The sequence below is a fragment of the Silurus meridionalis genome, chromosome 14 (genome assembly GCF_014805685.1).
Source record: "Silurus meridionalis isolate SWU-2019-XX chromosome 14, ASM1480568v1, whole genome shotgun sequence".
Classification (NCBI taxonomy): domain Eukaryota; kingdom Metazoa; phylum Chordata; class Actinopteri; order Siluriformes; family Siluridae; genus Silurus; species Silurus meridionalis.
In genome coordinates this window covers 11410715-11430665 of record NC_060897.1, presented here as the reverse complement: position 1 = coordinate 11430665, position 19951 = coordinate 11410715, and the positions used below count along the sequence as shown (strand labels likewise).

At 37.7% G+C, this 19951-nt stretch overlaps 1 protein-coding gene across 1 annotated transcript; it reads right to left on the bottom strand.

The window, feature by feature from the left end:
- Positions 1-4949: 4949 nt before the first annotated feature.
- On the bottom strand, positions 4950-19743 carry unm_sa1261 (un-named sa1261). The gene is made up of 4 exons (XM_046866940.1): positions 19518-19743; positions 14808-15030; positions 9472-9674; positions 4950-7912 (listed from the first exon to the last, which is right to left on the bottom strand). The coding sequence occupies exons 2-4, from the start codon at positions 14977-14979 to the stop codon at positions 7070-7072; spliced, it is 1218 nt and encodes a 405-aa protein (XP_046722896.1). The 5' UTR covers positions 14980-15030; positions 19518-19743; the 3' UTR covers positions 4950-7069.
- Between the last annotated feature and the right edge of the window lie 208 nt (positions 19744-19951).

Genomic DNA, 19951 nt, shown 5'->3' with positions numbered 1-19951 from the left:
GTTTTTGTATTTGTTTATTTGTTTATGGATTTGGTAATTTGTTTTCAGATTTGTTAATGTGTTTTCTAATTTGTTAATTTGTTTTCTGATTTGTTAATGTGTTTTGCACTTCTCTGCCACCGTAGAGACAGCCTGGGAATTTTACTGATCCTATAGCAAAACATTTTTGTCCTGATAAGACTAGCCTCTTCCAAAACCCCTTTAACAGGACTGATGAATATAACAATTATGTCAAAGTTTATGCAAAGGTCTTCACAGAAACCATAACTCAACCCAACTGAACACCCATGAGAAATTTTGGACCAACATGTAAAATGTGCTGTCCATTTTTTAGCATTTCATTTAGATGGCAAAGCACATGCTGATCTCTTTCGCTGGATAAGAGATACAAATGTGTATTGCTATTAAGCGCTACATTTGCTTAGTATATCAGTTTACTCCCACTATGCTTTACATAAAAAAATATATAATAAGCTTTGTAGTCTACTATAGCAGCATTGCTGTCACTTTGACCTATAGCTCAGCATAACATCGATAGTCTCAGAATAAATCCTCTTTCAGTGTACAGTACAGTGGTGCACAGTGCATCTGGATGGGTGGGTTCTGCCTCTCTTTGGGGTTAGATGTGAACAGCACATCATGTTCATATATAGCAGTGGATGTTTGGCATAGAACATTTGATGTGCTTCACGCTTGTGTTTGATTATTTTCAGCCTTGCTCTCATAATGTGTGAACGTGGGAGATTTGCAAGATATGTAAGCTCAGTTTGTAAAATGATATATCTTTGCCAAGTCGTGCTGCAGGACAAGATGCAGAACTGACCCATGGTATGGGTGGGTATCAAGAGCATAATCCATTTTTAAGGGTGAGAAGCATGCAACTATATATTGAAAAAAGGAACACAATGTTGCCGAAAAAAGTGCCTGTATGCCTATCATAAAATAATGACAGCAATTTGCAAGCTTATCTGACAAGCATGCTGTCAGTAATTTACTGTTAATTTGACAGTGCATTTGTGGAACATTCACTTCCTTAAAAAGATCTGGGTGTCATTAGAACAAGTCTATGGCAGATCAGTTTTTTTTTTGTTTTTTTTTTTGGGGGGGGGGCATTACTCAGTCATTTTTAAAAACACATCAAATATAGGGCACAAAAACCACATACAACACAGACAAAAAGAAGGGAAAGATGCCACGCATGTACACAGCTAATTTAATATGCAGAAATGGTTGCATCATTGTATTAGTAATATCAGTTTCAGCCTTTCAGTCTCTAAAAATAAAGTGATCTTAGAAACATAAAGTATATAAAAGAAATGGTGAATAGACCTACAGTGTCTTTGCAGTGAAATCAGGGTAAAATGGCACTCTTGTTCTCATGTCATTAGAAAGAAAATTCTCACAGCAAATCTTTATGAAGATAATAAGCGTATACTCTCAAGAATATATGGTATAAGAATATAACCTTGTGCAGTCTTGTGAAAATGTATTCCTAACCCTCCTCCTTCATTACTGCACGTTTCTACTCTGCTAAATGATGCTCAGGCAAAATATCTCGTTGCCAGAGCAACAAGACACACATAAGTGAACATGGAAACCTTTTTAGAGTGAGCTCTAATGAGAACAACAATCAGCAAGCCATACCCCGTGCTGTTGAATGAAGTACTTTTAATCAAACTAACCATGTGCAAATGGATTACTGTACATCAATGTATCATGATGAACATCGCTCACAGCATTTGTAGCAAATATTCAAAATGGGCCTGCTAAAAATACCAAAGGAACTTGTCATTGAGTTGTCTCACGCTGGAGTCTATTGTAGTCTAAGAGCAGATGGCTCCTTTTGGATGTAGAGTTGGCCCAGGGAGCTTGGTGTCCTAATGCTAAGTCTGTCACACATTTGGTCTGAATCGTGTGCACTTTCTGTACTCGGCCACATAACAAAATAACAGTTCCAATTCTTGGAAAGCTTTCAGATCTTGAATAACACTCACAATGTGGTTGAAAATAATCTTCCCAAAGACTATTTTAAAATACTAGCATTCAGAATGACAAAAAACTGAGGTGTTATGAAATAAAACACTACATCTTATTGATACGCTTAGGAGGAGATCTTAAAGATTCTTTAACATAGGGTTGATGATTAAAAACGGCCAGTCCAGGATGCTTTTCTGCACACAATTAAGAATTTAAACTCTTAAATGATCTTACTATGTTGTAAATACACACTGATTCTATTACAAGCCATTTTTAAGCATTTTAAGTCGCTTCTATTTGCTTGCTTCCATTTTATTTTATTTGTTTCAAAGTTTGTCTATTATCCTAAATTACTTAATTACAGAGTGGCAAATGGGACCCAAATTTAATCCTTAATGTCACTTCTGATTTATGTTACTTTGAACATAGCTTTGCTTCTTCTTTTATGTCCATTATTACATAACCCTCTATTGTGAACAAGGGTTAGGAACTGAATGGTAGCGAAACATACACACTTCCAAATCTAACTCAAGACAGAACACACAGTTCTGGTTCTGTGCTTGTCTTTTTTTATACTGTCTACTCTTCTCTTTCCAGCCCTCACAACAAAGACTAGGTCATTTATGATTCAGACAAAGCATTTTGGAGTAAAAGCAAAATACAGTGCATGTTCAATAGACATGTCCAAGAATATAAAATTAAACACTGATGTTATCGAACAAATACATATGAGCGGATCGCTATCTCACCATAAAATAGCTGTAAAGGAAAAAAGAGCTCCAGTTAATGTTCATACCAAACATCAGAATGAAGAAAATGTGTGATCTCTTTGACTTGACTGTGGCATGGATGACTAAATGAGGCTCCATCGATAGATCACATTGGGTTTCACTCCTGTCAGTTGAAAACAGGAATCTGAGACATCCTCCATAAGCTTTGATGTGTTGTGAATTTTAAGATGCTTGTCTGCTCACCAAGACTATAAAGAGAGATTATAAGAGTTACTATAAACGTCTTGTTAACTCAAATCAGTCAGGTAATTCTACTCTGATCGCACTCATCAGCATGGTGTTTCAGACTGCAAACACTCCTCTCACTGGATGTTTTTAGCACTTTTCTGGGTAAACTCTAGATGTTGTTATTTGTGAAATCTCAGGATATCAGCAATTCCTTAAATACTCAAACTAGCTCCATGCAATCTATGCTCACAGAAATTACACTTTTAATTCCTATGTGAACATTGCCTGTGGTTCATGATCTGTTTCTGAAGGATTTGGTTTGCATTGCATTGCTGTCACATGATTGGGTGACTGGGTAGCTGCATTAATGTGCAGATCTGGAGGTGAAGTGTTGTTAGAATAATTGATGTCTGGTGTTGAAATTCTGGCAATACTTTTACTATCCAATATCCAACACTAAATTATGTGGATGGAAAGAAAGCCTACCATATTTTCCGGACTATAAGCCGCTACTTTTTTCCCCATAACATAAGCCTCATTACATTAGACCAATGAAATTGCCGAACAGGTTCAGGTGAACCAATGAAACTCTTTATATTAAATCAGATGCGCTCCCACTGAATTGGGCCGCACCTCATCATAAATATGGATGAAGGTACTCTGACGCTTGACCTGCCGCTCACTCGGACTGTAACCAGGAAATGCGATCATTCGTCACGCTGAAAACAACCGGGCATGAAAAAACACACTTCACCTGTGTTCTGAGCTGCACGGCATCGGGAGAAAAGCTTTACCGATGGTGATTTTTAAACGCACGACAATGCCAAATGATAAACTCTCGAGAGAAATTGTTGTGAAAGGAAGGAGGAAGACAGTGAACAATGACTTTCTTGGTAGGCTACTGTTTAGATACAAGCCGTGTAACAGACACTGTCTTTCGATAAAGCCTGGGAAAAGTTCATTAGTTTCAATTTAGACTGGTAGACGGGTGCAGCTTATTTATGTTCAAAATAAAAATCTTTTTCATATTCATCGGGTGCGGCTTATATTTGGGTGCGCTTAATAGTCCGTAAATTACGGTATTTTAGTGACTTGCAGGATAATTTTCCCATGATTACAAGATTCCCAACCAAATATTCAATATATTTTTCTAGTTTGCTATAGATAGCTATCTTTATTTTTACATTTACTAGTTATATAATAGTTGTATATTCAATCATCTTCAGTAACCACTTTATCTTGGTCAGGGTTATGGTAGATATAGAGCCTATTCTGGCAGAATAATTCATCAGGGCTCTGAGGCCAGTTGACCACAGGGTGTCAAGTACACACATTCTCAGTCCTTCACACCATAGCAATTAGCAGAGCCAATTAGTCTACCTGCATGTTCCTGGACAGTGGGTGGAAATCAGAGAACCTGGAGGAAACAGGGAGTTATGCAGATTTAAACATGCAGCTCAGTATTAAACTTGAAACTGTGAGGCAACTGTGCTGCCACTACAGTTATACATTTTTTAAGCAGGTCATAACTAATATACTGGCCAATGGTGAACAAAACTGATAAATGCTAGATTTCATCTGTTATACAGAGAATTTGTTTTCATGTCCAGTTCAATGAAAAACATTTCAGATTTTATTCCCACAATTACATTTTGGGTTTTATTATTTGTTTAATAATTTAAATCCCCCTATCCAAAGAGCACCAGTGGAGAAAATGGACATACAACCAAGGAGTGTTGTTGCATTTTCCACTTTTAAACATTAACAGATTAAATACACAATATAGGAAAGTTGTCTGACATATCAGGCTTTTATGAAGAAAATCTCTCCTTCCACTTAGCTCCTGCCTACTATAAATTTCCATTCAAATTCCATTGATGATTAAACCAATGCTTAATTAAACTGGAACATACATTTAAATACAAGTAGAAAGTCTTCTTTTGGTTTATGTTAGTGTGTGAGAGACAAATTATATTTGAATATGTCAGTAAAGATGACAAAACTGTCCTTCAGACTTCTGCATCAAGGATATGTATTTATTTCAACATAATCTCTCCAGAACAATATTGATGCATGCAAATATCAACAGACAATTCAGAAAAAAATGTGTCTGTGAATAGTAATGTCTGGTCATGTTGTCTTTTTTCAAAAAAAAAAAGAAACTTTTCATTTCTTATCTGTTGACAGGCATTAATGGAATCCAAAAAAGTTCAATATATCCAAGAAAAGGTTGTCTGACAGACTGCACTAATGCTCTAAACCACCTAATTAGAACGTAAGTAGGCCTACAGCACAGAGAGAATAAATGAAGCCCTACATTTGTTTTCCTTTTTCTTTTCATTTTTATAAATTCCATTACGATAGCAATTTATGCAAATTTGTGCTACAGAAAAATAACCACAACACATTGAATTTCACAAATCTAAAAGGTAGCACAGATAAAAAGACCCGTTTATATAGGTTTTATATCCATGCAATTTCAGAAACACTTTCAAAAAAGCCACATTAGTTATTCGTTTGTTCTATTTTGTATTTAACAATTTTTTTGAAACACTTCTGCTACCATGCCTTTATCAAAATTGGTATTTAAAAAAAATTCCCACCCAAGTACATGAATAAAATAATAAAAACCATGCTATAAAATTCTTTCAAAATTTTGACAAAGGAGATATGTCGGTTAGATCTTTATGAAAACCCCATTACCAAGGAGTTTTTGGTTTTAAAATAATTAATAGTTTTAAAAACCTTTCATTTAAGGTTGAAGTGAGAGCTTAAACAAAACATCGAATGTGACATCCACGTCGTTTTTTATAACTAGCTCTGGAAACAAATGAGTCACATACGGCAAGTGATAACAGTCTTGATCAAATCAAGTTCCATATTTTATATGATTCAGAGTTTGTTGTGTTATGCAGCATGGCTTATCTGCGGTCAGTTTCTCTGTCACACATTCCAGCTGCACTGACACAATGTTCTTCCTTTTCCTTTAAATAACATGACTTGACCTTGGCTAGTGTGATATATTACACAGTATAGCCATATATACCTGAGAAATTCTAAAAAAAATTTAAATAAAATGAAGACCTTAAAGTTGGAAGAATTCTTTAAATAAAAATCTCTACTCATAAAACAGCGACAATAACATCTACAGCAGTGATTTTTTCTCAAGCCATGTAATAATAATAATTCTGTATTACCACATTGGAATTTCTGCCATGCTCGGTGTTTGAGCACAGCCCCATTTCTCTTTTTAGCACAAATCAAACCTTCTCGGTGATTGGAATAGTGACAGACAATTGGATGTACTGTAATCACGTTGATGACATCATCTGAACGATCTGGCCTCGCTCATTATGAGAAGACCCATTGAAGCTCTCAAATATGCACCATACTAAGAAACAAGAGAAAATGGCATGCATGTACTGTTCAAACTAAGATAACGTCCTAGGGAGGTTCTGATACCATTTGAATTTAAAGGAACTTGATTTTTTTTTTTTTTTCCACAATGCAACACACTATAATGGCAACTGGGCATAATTACGTATATACTGCTACAGTATAAAATAAATAGGAAAATATCAGAAGTACAAGACCAAAATAAATAATGCAAAAAAACCCTATCATTTTATTGAAGTTACCCACTAACCAAATGGACATTCAAGCACAAATAAGTACCACTTCCAAAAATCACATTATGAACATTTTCACATTATGTGTTTTTGCAGTTAGTCTCAGACAACTTTGACCGTTGTTACATTTGATTTTTAATTTAGCAAAACATTGAACATATTGCTATATGATGGTACATGATGTTTCATGCCTGCTAGTTTTTTTTTTTCCATGTGTGCACTGTTGCTAATGGTGGACTGATTACAATTGGACTAACAGAGTTAAAATGCTGATATACACAATCAGTTTAATTTTACTGTTTTCAACTTGTAGCATTCCCTCAGAGACACTCATCATAAGGAACAATGAACTAGTCTGCCTCCATAGAACATTTTTACCATGTTCTACACTCAGCATAAAAGACGGAGCATTTCCTTCTTGTTTTTGGATTTGAGTCCTCGCTGATGTCAACTGGTTTCCAGTGATTTGAGTATGTGTAAAGTCTGTTACCTTATAAAGTCTCACTACACACAGATCTCAATGGGTGTGGTCACAAGGATGCGGCCTCCATTTCCATTGTTGTCACGGGAGACACGCTCGTAGCTGTTATTAGTGGAAGGAGAGTTGATTGTAGACCCGGTGGAGTAGGGCGGTGTCACTGGCTCAATGTCTATGCCTGCTTTGGCCACGGCGCACATGGGTGAGAGACTCTGCTGCTTCAGACGCTCCACCAGATCACCTTCCTCTGAGGAAGAAGAGCTAAGCTCAGCCACGTGCCCATTGAGCACGGTGCCAGTGGGGGAGGTAGCAGTGTTGCCATTTTCTGTGTCTAGCATCCAGCAGTAGCAGAGGAAGTTAAGCACCTCACTGACAGAGCAGCGTTGCTCCTTCTCGATAGCCAGGAGGTGCCGGAACATGCGCAATGCTTCACTGGTAAAACGGCGCCACTGTGATGGAACTGCACCTGCCCTCCTCCTTGGCTGCTGCTGCCAGCGTGCAAACTCCTCGTAAAAGGCGTCACATGGTAGCGCCTTCTCCCACGGAAAGTTGCCTGTGAGCATACAGAAAAGGAGCACTCCAAAGGCCCACACATCTGTGCTGTAGTCCACACAGAAACCATCATGGCGGCCTGGCACACATAGCTCAGGTGCCGTGTAGGGGATGGTACCGCTCACACGCTTTACTGGTGAACCAGCTCGACGCGTCATGCCGAAGTCAGACAGCTTGACCTTACGGCACTCCTGGTCGAATATGAGTACGTTCTCGGGCTTGATGTCACGATGCACCAGCTTCTTAGAATGAATGTAGTCCAGTGCCAAGGCAACCTGGTGTACACAGCGTTTGGCCACGGTTTCTGGCAGCCCCACCTATGCATGATGATGGAAAACAGAGGATTTGTTTAATTCCCACATTTTTAAAAGGCTAGTTATAAATACCTCAAAAGAGTTAGAAAATAATGAAATGGCAGGAAATAGAATTAGAAGTTGCAGGGATATAGAAATGTAAAAATTCTAAATGTACAGTCATGGTATACACCGATCAGGCATAATATTATGACATTATAACATTATGACCAGTGAAGTGAATAACACTGATACTGTCTTCATCATGGCACCTGTTAGTGGGCGAGATATATTAAGCAGCAAGTGAACATTTTGTCCTCAAAGCTGATGTGTTGGAAACAGGAAAAATGGGCAAGTGTAAGGATTTGAGAGAGTTTGACAAGGGCCAAATTGTGATGGCTAGACAACTCGGACAGGGTATCTCCAAAACTGCAGCTCTTGTGGTGTTCCTGGTCTGCAGTGGTCAGTATCTATCAAAAGTGGGCCAAGGAAGAAACAGTGGTGAACCAGCGACAGGGTCATGGGCCAAGGCCCGTTGATGAACGTGAGGAGCAAAGGCTGGCCCATGTGGTCTGATCAAAAAGACGGGCTACTCTAGTTCAAACTGCTAAAAAAGGTAATGTTGTTAATGCTTGGTGGGTCAGGACTGTTTTGGCAGCATAAGGAGGACCAATAGAATATAAGGCAGGTGGTCAAAATATAATGCCTGATCGGTGGCCATCAATTTATGCCAGGTCGGTGTAAATAAGTATAGAAACTGTTAGGTGGCAAAGGTACAGGGGATTTTGTATATCTGCCACAAGCAAACATGGACAAAAGAAAATACATAATTGTCATAATCCATTTCTAAAGCAGACCCTCTTTCACTAGTGGATTTTTATGCAACAATTAAATAGGAGGTTAAGTGCAAAGCAAACCAGAGTCAACAGCAAGTACAATTACTGAGTAATCAGCATATAAATGGGGACGTTGTCAAGAAAGTATCACAAGTGCAAATTAAACTAAAGGTATAACATTTTATAATGCCAAATGAAAAAAATGGAAATATTAACAATACTCCCATCAGTATCCCCACCCAAATCAAATCAAATTTCATTTGTCACATACACAAACATACAGAGTATGACATGCAGTGAAATGCTTTGTACAACTGTCCAACATTTTAGCATAAAAAAGGAATAGAATTTAAGGATAAAAAATAAAGTATATAAATAAAAGTATCAACTGTAGAAGATTTATGAAAAATATAAAATAATGAGTATGACAGTCAGTGAGGGAACACCTGACTTAACTTTTATAATATAATGTAATATAATGATAATTTTTATAATTTGTCATTTTGAAATCACTTGTATTTTAATAAAACTGTACCTTTATTACTTTTATAAAAGATAGCAGTATCATGCTATAGCTCCACAGATATGAGAACATGCAGTTTTAACTCCCTCTTTGCATTTGCATTTGGTATTTATACCTGAATTCAGGGGAATTGCTAACCCATTCCTTTACCCCTTTTAACCTTCTCCATACAATTCAAGAGAATATGCCAGATTGCTTATTGATCAAGCCTCAGTTTTGCTCACCTGAGGGGGAATGATGTCAAAGAGGTCCCCAGCTAATGCATACTCTTGAGCAAAGATGTAATACTCGTCTGTCTCAAAGAGGATGCCATACATGCTGATGATGTATGGGCACGGTGAAACGTAGAGTGAGATGCTATACTCCCTCAGAAAGCTCTTCAGCTTGGTGGTTTTCTTCCGCAAGAACTTCAGAGCCATCTTTGTCCCTGTGGAAACAGAAAGGATTTGCATTCAGCAAATGCTGCTGTGACACTGAGTGAAATATAAATGCTAAGTAATTATTTTAATATGAATATTATACACAATGCCAAAAAAGCTTTTAGGAGATTTATGAACATTATGTGGGCAATTCTGAAAGGTCCAGGATAAAGCATAGGCAGGTTCTACCGAAATGATAAAAAAAGATTTTTCACCAATGTTTAAATAATATTCAACACAGCCTCTAGCATGTACTGTGCTGTACTGTTCACTCTTAAATAGGTATGAAAAGAAAATTTGTAAATTTTCCTCAAGATCATTTATTAAAATAGATTTTTTCATTGTGTATGTGATTTATTAAAACAAAAACCACAGTCTATTGTAATCATTTTCTCTGCTGGTGATGCACTATAAATTCAAGACAATGATCAAGATCTTGTTTTTATCATGTTTACATAATGCTAAGAGAAGTAGATTTATAAATGTTGAAGAATTGATGCTGTTGAATTGATTCTTTCTCTCTTCCAGTAAATCCTTTGCCTTCATTCATTATGTAAAGATGCTGGGAGTCTGGCTGGATCACAGCTCTTCGGGGAATTACAGCAATGTTGCTGATGGAGATGAATTTAATGTTTTGTCTTGTCTAGCATGTCCTTCTCACCCTCAATTAGGCCAATGTTGCCCGAGAAGTTGCAAATCACCAGTGCCATTTTCTTTCAGCTTAATTAAAATCACTAGACTTCCATGTGAAAGGAGCACCTGACGGAATTTCTTTAGAGGACACTCGTCAATATAAGTCATTGTTATGTAAAGCTTGAGTAGAGAACTGAATGCCCTACCACAACCTCTAGCTTTGTTATATAGATCAGCCAATCTATAAGGCTAAAGAACCAAAGAAAGTCAAACAAAGGCTTAGAATAAACAACACATTCACAAAGTACTTGACATCTGTCGTAGCAGATGTGTCCATGTGTCTGAAACGCTGAGAGGAAAAACACGCCATCAATACTAGTAAAGAAAACTTATAAAGGGAAAGACAAGGTATTGGGCATGTGAGATTTATTTTGATCAAAATAGCATAACGCATAATCTCACAGAACATGCATTATGCTATTTTGATCAAAATAAATCTCACATGCCCAATACCTTGTCTTTCCCTTTATAAGTTTTCTTTACTAGTATTGATTCTGACTTAATGGGGGAAAAACCTTATTGATTCCCACTGATATTCAAAGTTTTAATATTTTAGAATAACTTCATTAACCTCCAACTTTATTACTGATGATAGTCCCTGTTATATATTTGGGTTATATATTTTTTCAGGATATGAGCTATATTCTTTTACAAAAAGTCAGAATAGTTGCATATTTATATTGTGATGACAAAAAATCTTTGTTGTTTCATTTTACTTCTACATTACAAAGTGGTTTAGAGTGTGTCTGGGCTATATTTCAGAACAACATACAGTACAACCTACATATCAGTTGGCATGCTGTAGCCACTGTACTGCAGTCCACTGTAATTCTGTATGAACAATTCTTAAGGCAGGAATCCAGAGCCAGAGGCACTGATATAACCGAGGAAGTCAACTATGACGTTATAATAATTGGCTGTTGATTTGAAAACTGGGAATATGGATTTCTAGGACCATCTGCACAGTTTTTCACAGTCAAGCCCCTTTTATAGAGTGCTTTACGCACAACATGAACCAAACATGAGTTTTAGGGTGCCAACAGATCTGTTTATCTGTGGCTCATTAAAAACTATCAGAACCCAGTGATTAACAGGGGGAGCTGTAGGATGGAGTGCATGTAAGGTTTCCCATCCAGCAAAGACAAACATGGCATTTGACCTCAACTTCTCTTGCTTTTGCTTCGTATGAAGAAACATTAATAGTCCAGCATAGTCTTCTATTTCATTCCCACCGACTGCCAGAGGATAGGTTTGCCTCTGATGTTGCTCAAAGTGTGCACTGAAACGTGAAAATGTTGAGTGCCATGTTACTTAAGGCCCTGCCAATGTAGCCTCTTATTATTCCTCTGGTAATTATTATTTTAGAAGATAATATACAGTAGAAGATATAATGTTCTCAGAGAGATCTAATATTCCAGCATTATGCTAAACCCTTACTATTCTCCAAGCGTATTCAGAGCAATTGCACTCTGGTTCTGTGTTATACTCTGCTCACAGCCTTGACATTTATGCTGAAACTTTATGCAGAAATCTCTGTAGGCGTTTTCCTTGCTGGTGCTGGGCAACAGAGTATCTTCTAAACTAAGCAAATGTTTCAGCAATTGAGGTGATTCTACCATTAACAAAATCATTATTGTACACTTTGGTTTTGTATTAAATATATCCACAATGCAATTGACACACTCACGCATGTAATGCATGCCTAGAGAATCATAAATCTTGTTCATATCCATAATGAATTTTCAGACGGTCTCTGAGAAGTTGATCCCTAAATTAAATGCTGCATTATCTATGATAAGTCAGCTTAAATTTAAAATCAGGGTTAAAATTAATTATAATCATTAAAAATAAAAATTAATGATTTCACCACTGGAGCGACTTGACTGGAAGCCTGATTCAGTTTTTTTCTCATCGCCTGATAAATAAATAGTTTACCTCTAAACACAACAAATTACCTGGGGTCTCTCCCATACATTTATCCTCATACTCACTTGAGGACACACAGTCCTAAATTAATTAGGTTGTGACAACCTTGATTTGAATTGATGGTGCATGTGGTTGTTCATTATGTCATAAACTAAAGCCATATTTTCAGGATGTATCTCAGTTTGCTTTAAATGGTTGCCACCTGTGTTCTTGTACTATCTATCTGGTAATTTCCCAAAGGTCAGGTGTCCAAGTGAGACCTACAGAGATACTGCCTGAACGGATAAAATGTTGCTCAAACCAGATGCAAAGAGAACACAAGTTCCCACTTGCTTCTGGTGGCAGAATCTTTACAGCTTCGAAAAAAATGCTGTGAAGGATACCACCTTGGGAAAAATCCATGATCAGTAATAAACAATCTATTACCTACCCAAGACAACAAATTTTTGTGTGCGTGCTACATTTGATGCAGTATTTGACCTCTGCCACAGGAAGGTTAAACCTATTTTTCCAGAATTGCTTATTTTGATAGATTGTCTGCATTCCAATTTGCACCATCTAAAATACCCTATCTGCTATCCAGGCAAAGCATAAAGGTCTAGGGAGGAGTTGAAAGCTTGGTAGGTAGGTGATCTAAAAAGCAAAGCAAATCTGATCGAATGTAAATGGTGGCAGTCAGGGCCCGATTAAGTTAATGCATGGCCTGGGGTTATGAAAAATACGAGCCATGATGGCACCACAAGAAAATGACTGCATAAAATCACTTTAAAATGTAGACATCCAACCCATAGATAAAGTTATGCAGCAAGAGTAAAACCCTGCAATGCAATTTGGCCCATCACCACAATCAAAAGAGATGTCTCAGCTTCCTTCATTCCAATCTCACTTAATCGTTTAGATTTATGAAATATGCAAGACAGTGCGTCCTTCTGCTTTTTAATGCACTATTAATGTTTCTATTAATTTTTTTAACTTGCAAGTGTATGTCAAATGTAACGTCCACAGAAATTCATTAAAATCTTACAAAGTCACTTTCTATATACTGCTAATCTTTGCAATGAATAAGGTCTTGAACCTGAAGTTGCACAGCAAAGTAGGTGTACAGCATGGTATGATCAAATATCATGGCATAATCAAATAATACGATAAATGTCTCACAGTCTCATGCTATCAAATGTGACCAGGGATACTGTTATACTGTTCTATACTTATTACTTCTCAGCAAACTCCTCCATCAGATCACTGAAGTCACATCTCGTTTCATCATATTCCATCAACAGCAGACAAATATCGCACATCGTTTAGCTTTGATGTTTAAGACGTCTACAGAGACAGCATGGAAAGGAGAAGTGTAGGAAAGTGGAGTTTAGGGTTGGTACTTTAAATGTTGGTACTGTGACTGGTAAAGGGAGAGAGGTAGCTGATATGATGGAGTGGAGAAAGGTAGATATGTTGTGTGTTCAGGAGACCAAGTGGAAAGGGAGTAAGGCCAGGAACATTGGGGGTGGGTTTAAACTGTTCTATCATGGTATGGATGGAAAGAGAAATGGTGTAGGGGTGATTCTGAGGGAAAAGTACAGTAAAAGTGTAGTGGAGGTGAAGAGAGTTTCTGATAGGGTGATGAACGTGAAGCTGGAAGAGGTGATGATAAATGTCATCAGTGCCTATGCTCCACAAGTGGGTTGTGAGTTGGAGGATAAGAAAAAATTTCTGGAGTGAGTTAGATGAAGTGGTAGATGGTGTACCTAGGAATGAAAGATTGGTGATTGGGGCAGACTTTAATGGGCATGTAGGTGAAGGGAACAGAGGTGATGAGGAGGTGATGAGGAGGTGATGGGTAGGTATGGCATTTTGCTAAAAGGATGGAAATGACAGTGGTGAATACTTATTTTAAGAAGAAGGAGGAGCATAGGGTGATGTATAAGAGTGAGGGAGGCAAGATTGAAATGGTTTGGGCATGTGCAGAGCAGAGACATGGGGTATATCGGTAGGAGACTGTTGAGGATGGCGCCACCAGGAAGGAGAAAAAGAGGAAGGCCAAGGAGGAGGTTCATGGATGTGGTGAGGGAAGACAAGCAGGTAGTTGGTTTGAAAGAGGCAGATGTAGAGGACAGGGGGGTATGGAGACGGAAGATCTGCTGTGGTGACCCCTAATGGGAGAAGCCGGAAGAAGAAGAAGAAGAAGTAGTTTAGCGTTGATGTTTATGCCCGATTCTCCAACCTCATTCCTGACTTTTAAACCACATGAAAATTGCCAAATTACAAAATAACAATACATTATGTCAAAAGAACCAACATTATTATAATGGTGTTGCAGGTGAGCCATGATCATCACTGTGGGTGAGAATAGACTATAGATTGTTAGGGTTTTTTTATATGTTGTATGTTAAGTGCAATGAACCTAGTGTGACCAGGGGTGTGGTTTTGGACTATAGTCATGGCTAGCTGTTGGCCCCAACATTTACTAAAATGTAAAACTAGAAAAAAATGTAAACAGCAGCTGAAAATGCTCTAGTACTTACCTCTAAATTTGTGGACAACCAGATCCACCTTGCCATAGGTGCCCTTGCCCAGCTCCCTAATAACTTCATAGTACTTATTGATGTCTAGCTTCTCAAGGTTGTCTGCCGCAATAATCTGCAGCTCCTCCAAGAGATCGATGGAGGCACGAGATCCGTTTGGGGAGGTGCTCATTCTTCCAGTGATATGAGGCAGCTACCACAATGAATAAGTTCACTGAAGGTTCTGGAAAAAAACAAAGTTAATGTGAGGTTTTCACCTTAAACATCACAGCATGACTTATTTTATTCAAAACACAAAAAGATAAAAGTTCAGAGAACTTTGTTAAAGCTAAATTACTTTTTATGTAACTTTCTGTGTTCTGCAGTAAACAATCTAGTTTCTGTTCTTCGAGTCCATTTTCAAAACCTCAAGATTACAAGCTTTGCTTCACACCACCAGAACATCAGTGAACAGTGAATAGAGCAAAGCCAAGAGAACCCTCTCATGCATCACTAAATTACATTGCTGCACCCTGCTTGACATTTAATTCTGCATTGCAAAAAAGTTGACAGACAATTTTATTACACATTGCATAATGATAACATTTGGCTTCCACAAAACAGCACAGTTGGCATATTAAAAGGAATGGGCATAGACTTTTTCTGCAACTAGTGGCAGAAAAAACAAAGCATGGTGGTCTCTACTATGCAAGCTGGTGAATACAGCTGTACACAGAAGACCCAGTAAAATTAACCATACCACAGTAAGCACAAAAACCTTAGGGGAAAAAGGTCCCCAAACTAGTTTGTTAAGGGCTCAGAGCAGCCTAAAGGAAAACACTTAGAACATTTAAGAATTCCCCTAAAGGAAACATTTTGGGGTCTAGAGTTTTCTAAAAGTGTATATATGTTTTTTTTCTTATATTGTACTATTACTCCCAGATTAATTTTTTTATTAGCATGTGTATGGCCAAGGCATATAATTTGTATTATTTTCATATGCCATTTAGTGAACTGTTATATTCCGTGTACAAGGATGGTTATCCTGGATGAGACCCCATCCATCAGGATATAAATATTTCTTTATAGGATAAAGATGAAAATTAAAAATGGTTTTAGAGTTAGGATTAGTCCAAAACAAGGGGACAAATGGTCACAAACCTTGCCAGCAAAATAACACCCACAGCATAAGAGAACCACTGTCTCCTGTCTGGATGTAGGTACAAATGTCATATTTAAATAAACCTTCTAGCATAATGTTACACTAACATGAGCTGATGGATGATTGAGCTATTTTATCCTTCAGCATACTGCATGTTGTGATTTCTCAATGACTTAATAGACTTCACACTTTCGACAGGCTGCCAGTGCTCGTTAATGGAGATGAATGTGGTGAATGAGAAGGGATGCATAGCACATCCTTTCCATAGATGCCATCCGTGGAGATTTGATACCCTGTATTTGTAAAAGAGCGTGTTATACGTAAGAGATATGCATGCTTGTTGATCAGAATATTTAATTCTTTAACAATTTACCCTCAAAAAAATGAAAGAAAAAAACACCACTTAATTTGAAATGAATAACTATTTGAATTTGACATTTTCTGCCTGAACAGCATTGGCCTAAAGGCATGACTTTTGTTTTTGTGAATGCCACCTCACCTGGTGGCTCTGTAGTTAAACTCACAAAGGACATAATTAATTGACTTGGTAAACTGAGCATCATTATTTCAGCAGTGTTTCAATAATAGAACCGGAAGCCTGGGACATCTGTGAATGAGAATTGGAAAATCCATTGCAATTTGATTTGCCAAGTCAATTAGATTATTATAACCAAAGTAATTACTGGTTGGCTACCCAGATTGTATGTGGAACCATGGACAGCAACCTCTGACTATAATTATGTTGAGACCTTAAATTTCCATTTAGTGTTGAAACTACATGCTGTTTTAGTTCAACCTGCACTTACACCTACACATACATGGAACATTAGACCACTAAGAGTTTGAAGGAATCAGTTTGGTCAGTTAAATGAAACTGGCCCTCACTATTGTATTAATGTAAATCTCATCATGTCCTCCAAATGAGATTTAAATGCAGATGTGCAGAACAATTTCAAAGCTTCTGATGATAAAAATAAATAGACTACGTTTTCAAGGTGAATAAGAATCAACTTAAAGTTTTTTTTTTGTTATTAATATTATTTGTTTGATCAGAATCAAACTTTATTTGATTGAGCTTGATGAATTTGTATATGTTTATCAAATCAAGCTATCAGTTAAAATAGTAACATTAAACTGCATAAAAACTAAACTACACATACACACCAGTTTCAACCTGATTAACTAAATTAAATAACACAAGTGTAGATCACTATTTTGTTTACACACATCACACATCTGCAAGATGTTAAGGCATTCAACAATCTGTGAATACAGAAGTTGAACACTGCAGCTTCATTTTATACATCTCCTCGATGGTCCAGATAGCACTACACAAGAAAGTACTCACAAACTAAGGCATTGTGCAATGATGTACTCATGCTTCATGCAACTCTGCTTGCAGAATTGGTCAAGCATGGCTAACCCCCTCCACCTATATCCACATTTGCTTATTATCACAGACCACTGGTTTGCTGCTCCTCTATTCCTTGCTCACCACACAATCAACATCACTGCAAGAATCTCTTAGCCAACAAATCAATGCCAAATACTCTTAGTCTTTTGCAGTTAATAATTATTTTTAATGACTTAATCGATGTTGCAAAGGTAGTTAAAAAGGCTGTCCAGCTTTAAGCTATAGGATGTCAATATGTAGAAGTGTATATACATAAAAACTGGACAAAATATGGCCTGTGTTGTATTTATTTTCTTTAAATAGCCTGAATTTAATACATACTATAAAATCAAAGTATAGTTCAGGACTGCACCAAAACATGATGATGCACAGCGGATCATGCACAGTGTTTAAATTTCTAAATTCTGATCTGAAATAAAATAAGTGTATTTTAGGGTGTTCTCTTTCGTTGTTCTTCTAACACTCAGCCAAACATGGATGATGCTGCAGCTACAACGAGTATGCAATTCAGTTAATATTCCTGCAACATGTCTAATTTTGAGCTTTGTCAAGCCTCCTTGTTTATATGTATGAGGATTGCTTATTGCTTAGTGAGACGTGGCATATTCAGTATGAGTGTGTGTCTGTGTGTGTGTGTGTGTGTGTGTGTGTGTTCGCATGTGTGAGCGTAAGTGAGAGAGTGAGAGAGATAGCAGACATAGAAAGACAATTCCCTTTCCACTATTAAACAGCAGAACCAGTAACAAGAAGAAATCTTTAGTGAGGCATGCTGACTCAAACCGAGGTTATTGTCTCTCTCTCGCTGATTGTGCCACTCTTTCAATAACAAGACTATAAATGTCAGCTCATATTACAATCTCCTGGAAGAAACAAAGTGCACTTGTAAGATCCATTGTGTTTTCAGAAAATCTTTTGCAACCTTGCAATTGGATAAAAAATTAGGTCTTTTAGTCCTTGATAATGCAGTAATTGTCATCTTGAATTATGTGTATTCAAGTTAAACATAAAACTGCAGATGGTGCTTAGACTACACTGTACAGAAAATCCACAGTCATGTAGTATAGATTATACACTGCTTCTAGCAAAGATTTATAGCAATTACTGGTTGGCTTCCCAGCATGAACATGCAACCATGGACAGCAACCTCTGTCTGTAATTAGGTTCAAGCAGACCTTGGAGGCCGTTAGTGCTGGTCTATTGCTGTCTTTGTTCAACCTGTGCGTGCACACACACACACACACACACACACACACACACACACACACACACACAGTGTTCGTGGAGACTTGGAGCACATCAAAGGCAGCAGTGTCTCCAGTCAGCATGTCCACTGTATGCCTGCCTGGAATCACTAAGCTCATTTCAGTATTGGCTCTGTGCAAATAGCAAAGGCAACTCTATGTAATGGCTCGTTGTGCAAACTCAAACTAATGAGTGCACACTACAAGGACAACACCTCCCTCTCAGCCAACTGCTTGGCGAATGTCAGCCTGCAATAATGACAAGGTGTGAAGTCAAACACGGCTTGCACACAAAACGCTCTCTTCCCCAGAGGAACAGAAAGAACAGGATGTGGATATTTCTAACTGATTATCTCAACACTAGTGTGCACTATCAGAGAAAGAAGAAAAAAATATTCTGATCTTTCGTCGTCTTTTTTTTTTTCCTTCTTGAAAATAATACAATGAACTAATAATAATAAATATAATACATGAACTTGATCAGTAAAGGTGCCTGAACTAGTAGGCATCTCGAAAACTCACTCTATGACCCTTCTGTATGTGTGTGTGAATGCATGGAGAATTAAATATGTGCTCCTGTGTACCAAGGGTGAATCATCTCTACAAAAGCAAACAAAGAAACAGAAAATATGACACATTGAATGAATGAATGCGATATGCAATGCACACCTATTGTTCATGTCAGAAGACTACTTCCTTTAAAAACAAGGCATCCTAAAAAAATTAATAAATTCATGTCTACATTATGAAAGGAAGAACACAGCATTTGGGTGTCGTGTATTTGGAAGAATTCTGCAACATAAATACGATTTAATGGACACAAAAACATGGCTTCGTGTTGCTGAAACCAGGAACCCAGATGGGAACTGAATGTGCCGTTCAATTCCACGCATCCAAATAAAATGTCTCCATACCTTTCTTTTTCCTTTTTTCAGAGCGCACTTCGTCCACCAGCTCCCGCCGTCATTGCATCCCGAGGACAGCTCTGGTTATATCATTAGGGTAGATCTGGCCAATGTTTTGCCGTATTCTTGCACCGATTCAAACGCGGACACGCCTGGCAAACCGCACGCTTCTGGATCCTGAGAAACGCGCTGGTGTATTTACTGCTTTGGCTGGGACCGAGGTGAAATAGGGAGATTAGACCACGCCCATTACACGACGCAGCCAATCAAACATCACTTCAAAAGCAGCGCTGGAGCCATACCGCGTTTCCTGCCTCATGCTACATTACTAGGTTGTATGCTACTATAATATCAATCATGACCATTTGCCTACTATTTCTTATGGTGGCACGAAGTTTGGAACGTGTTAGTCAGCTTGACGTAAACCTGCTCCATAAACCTGC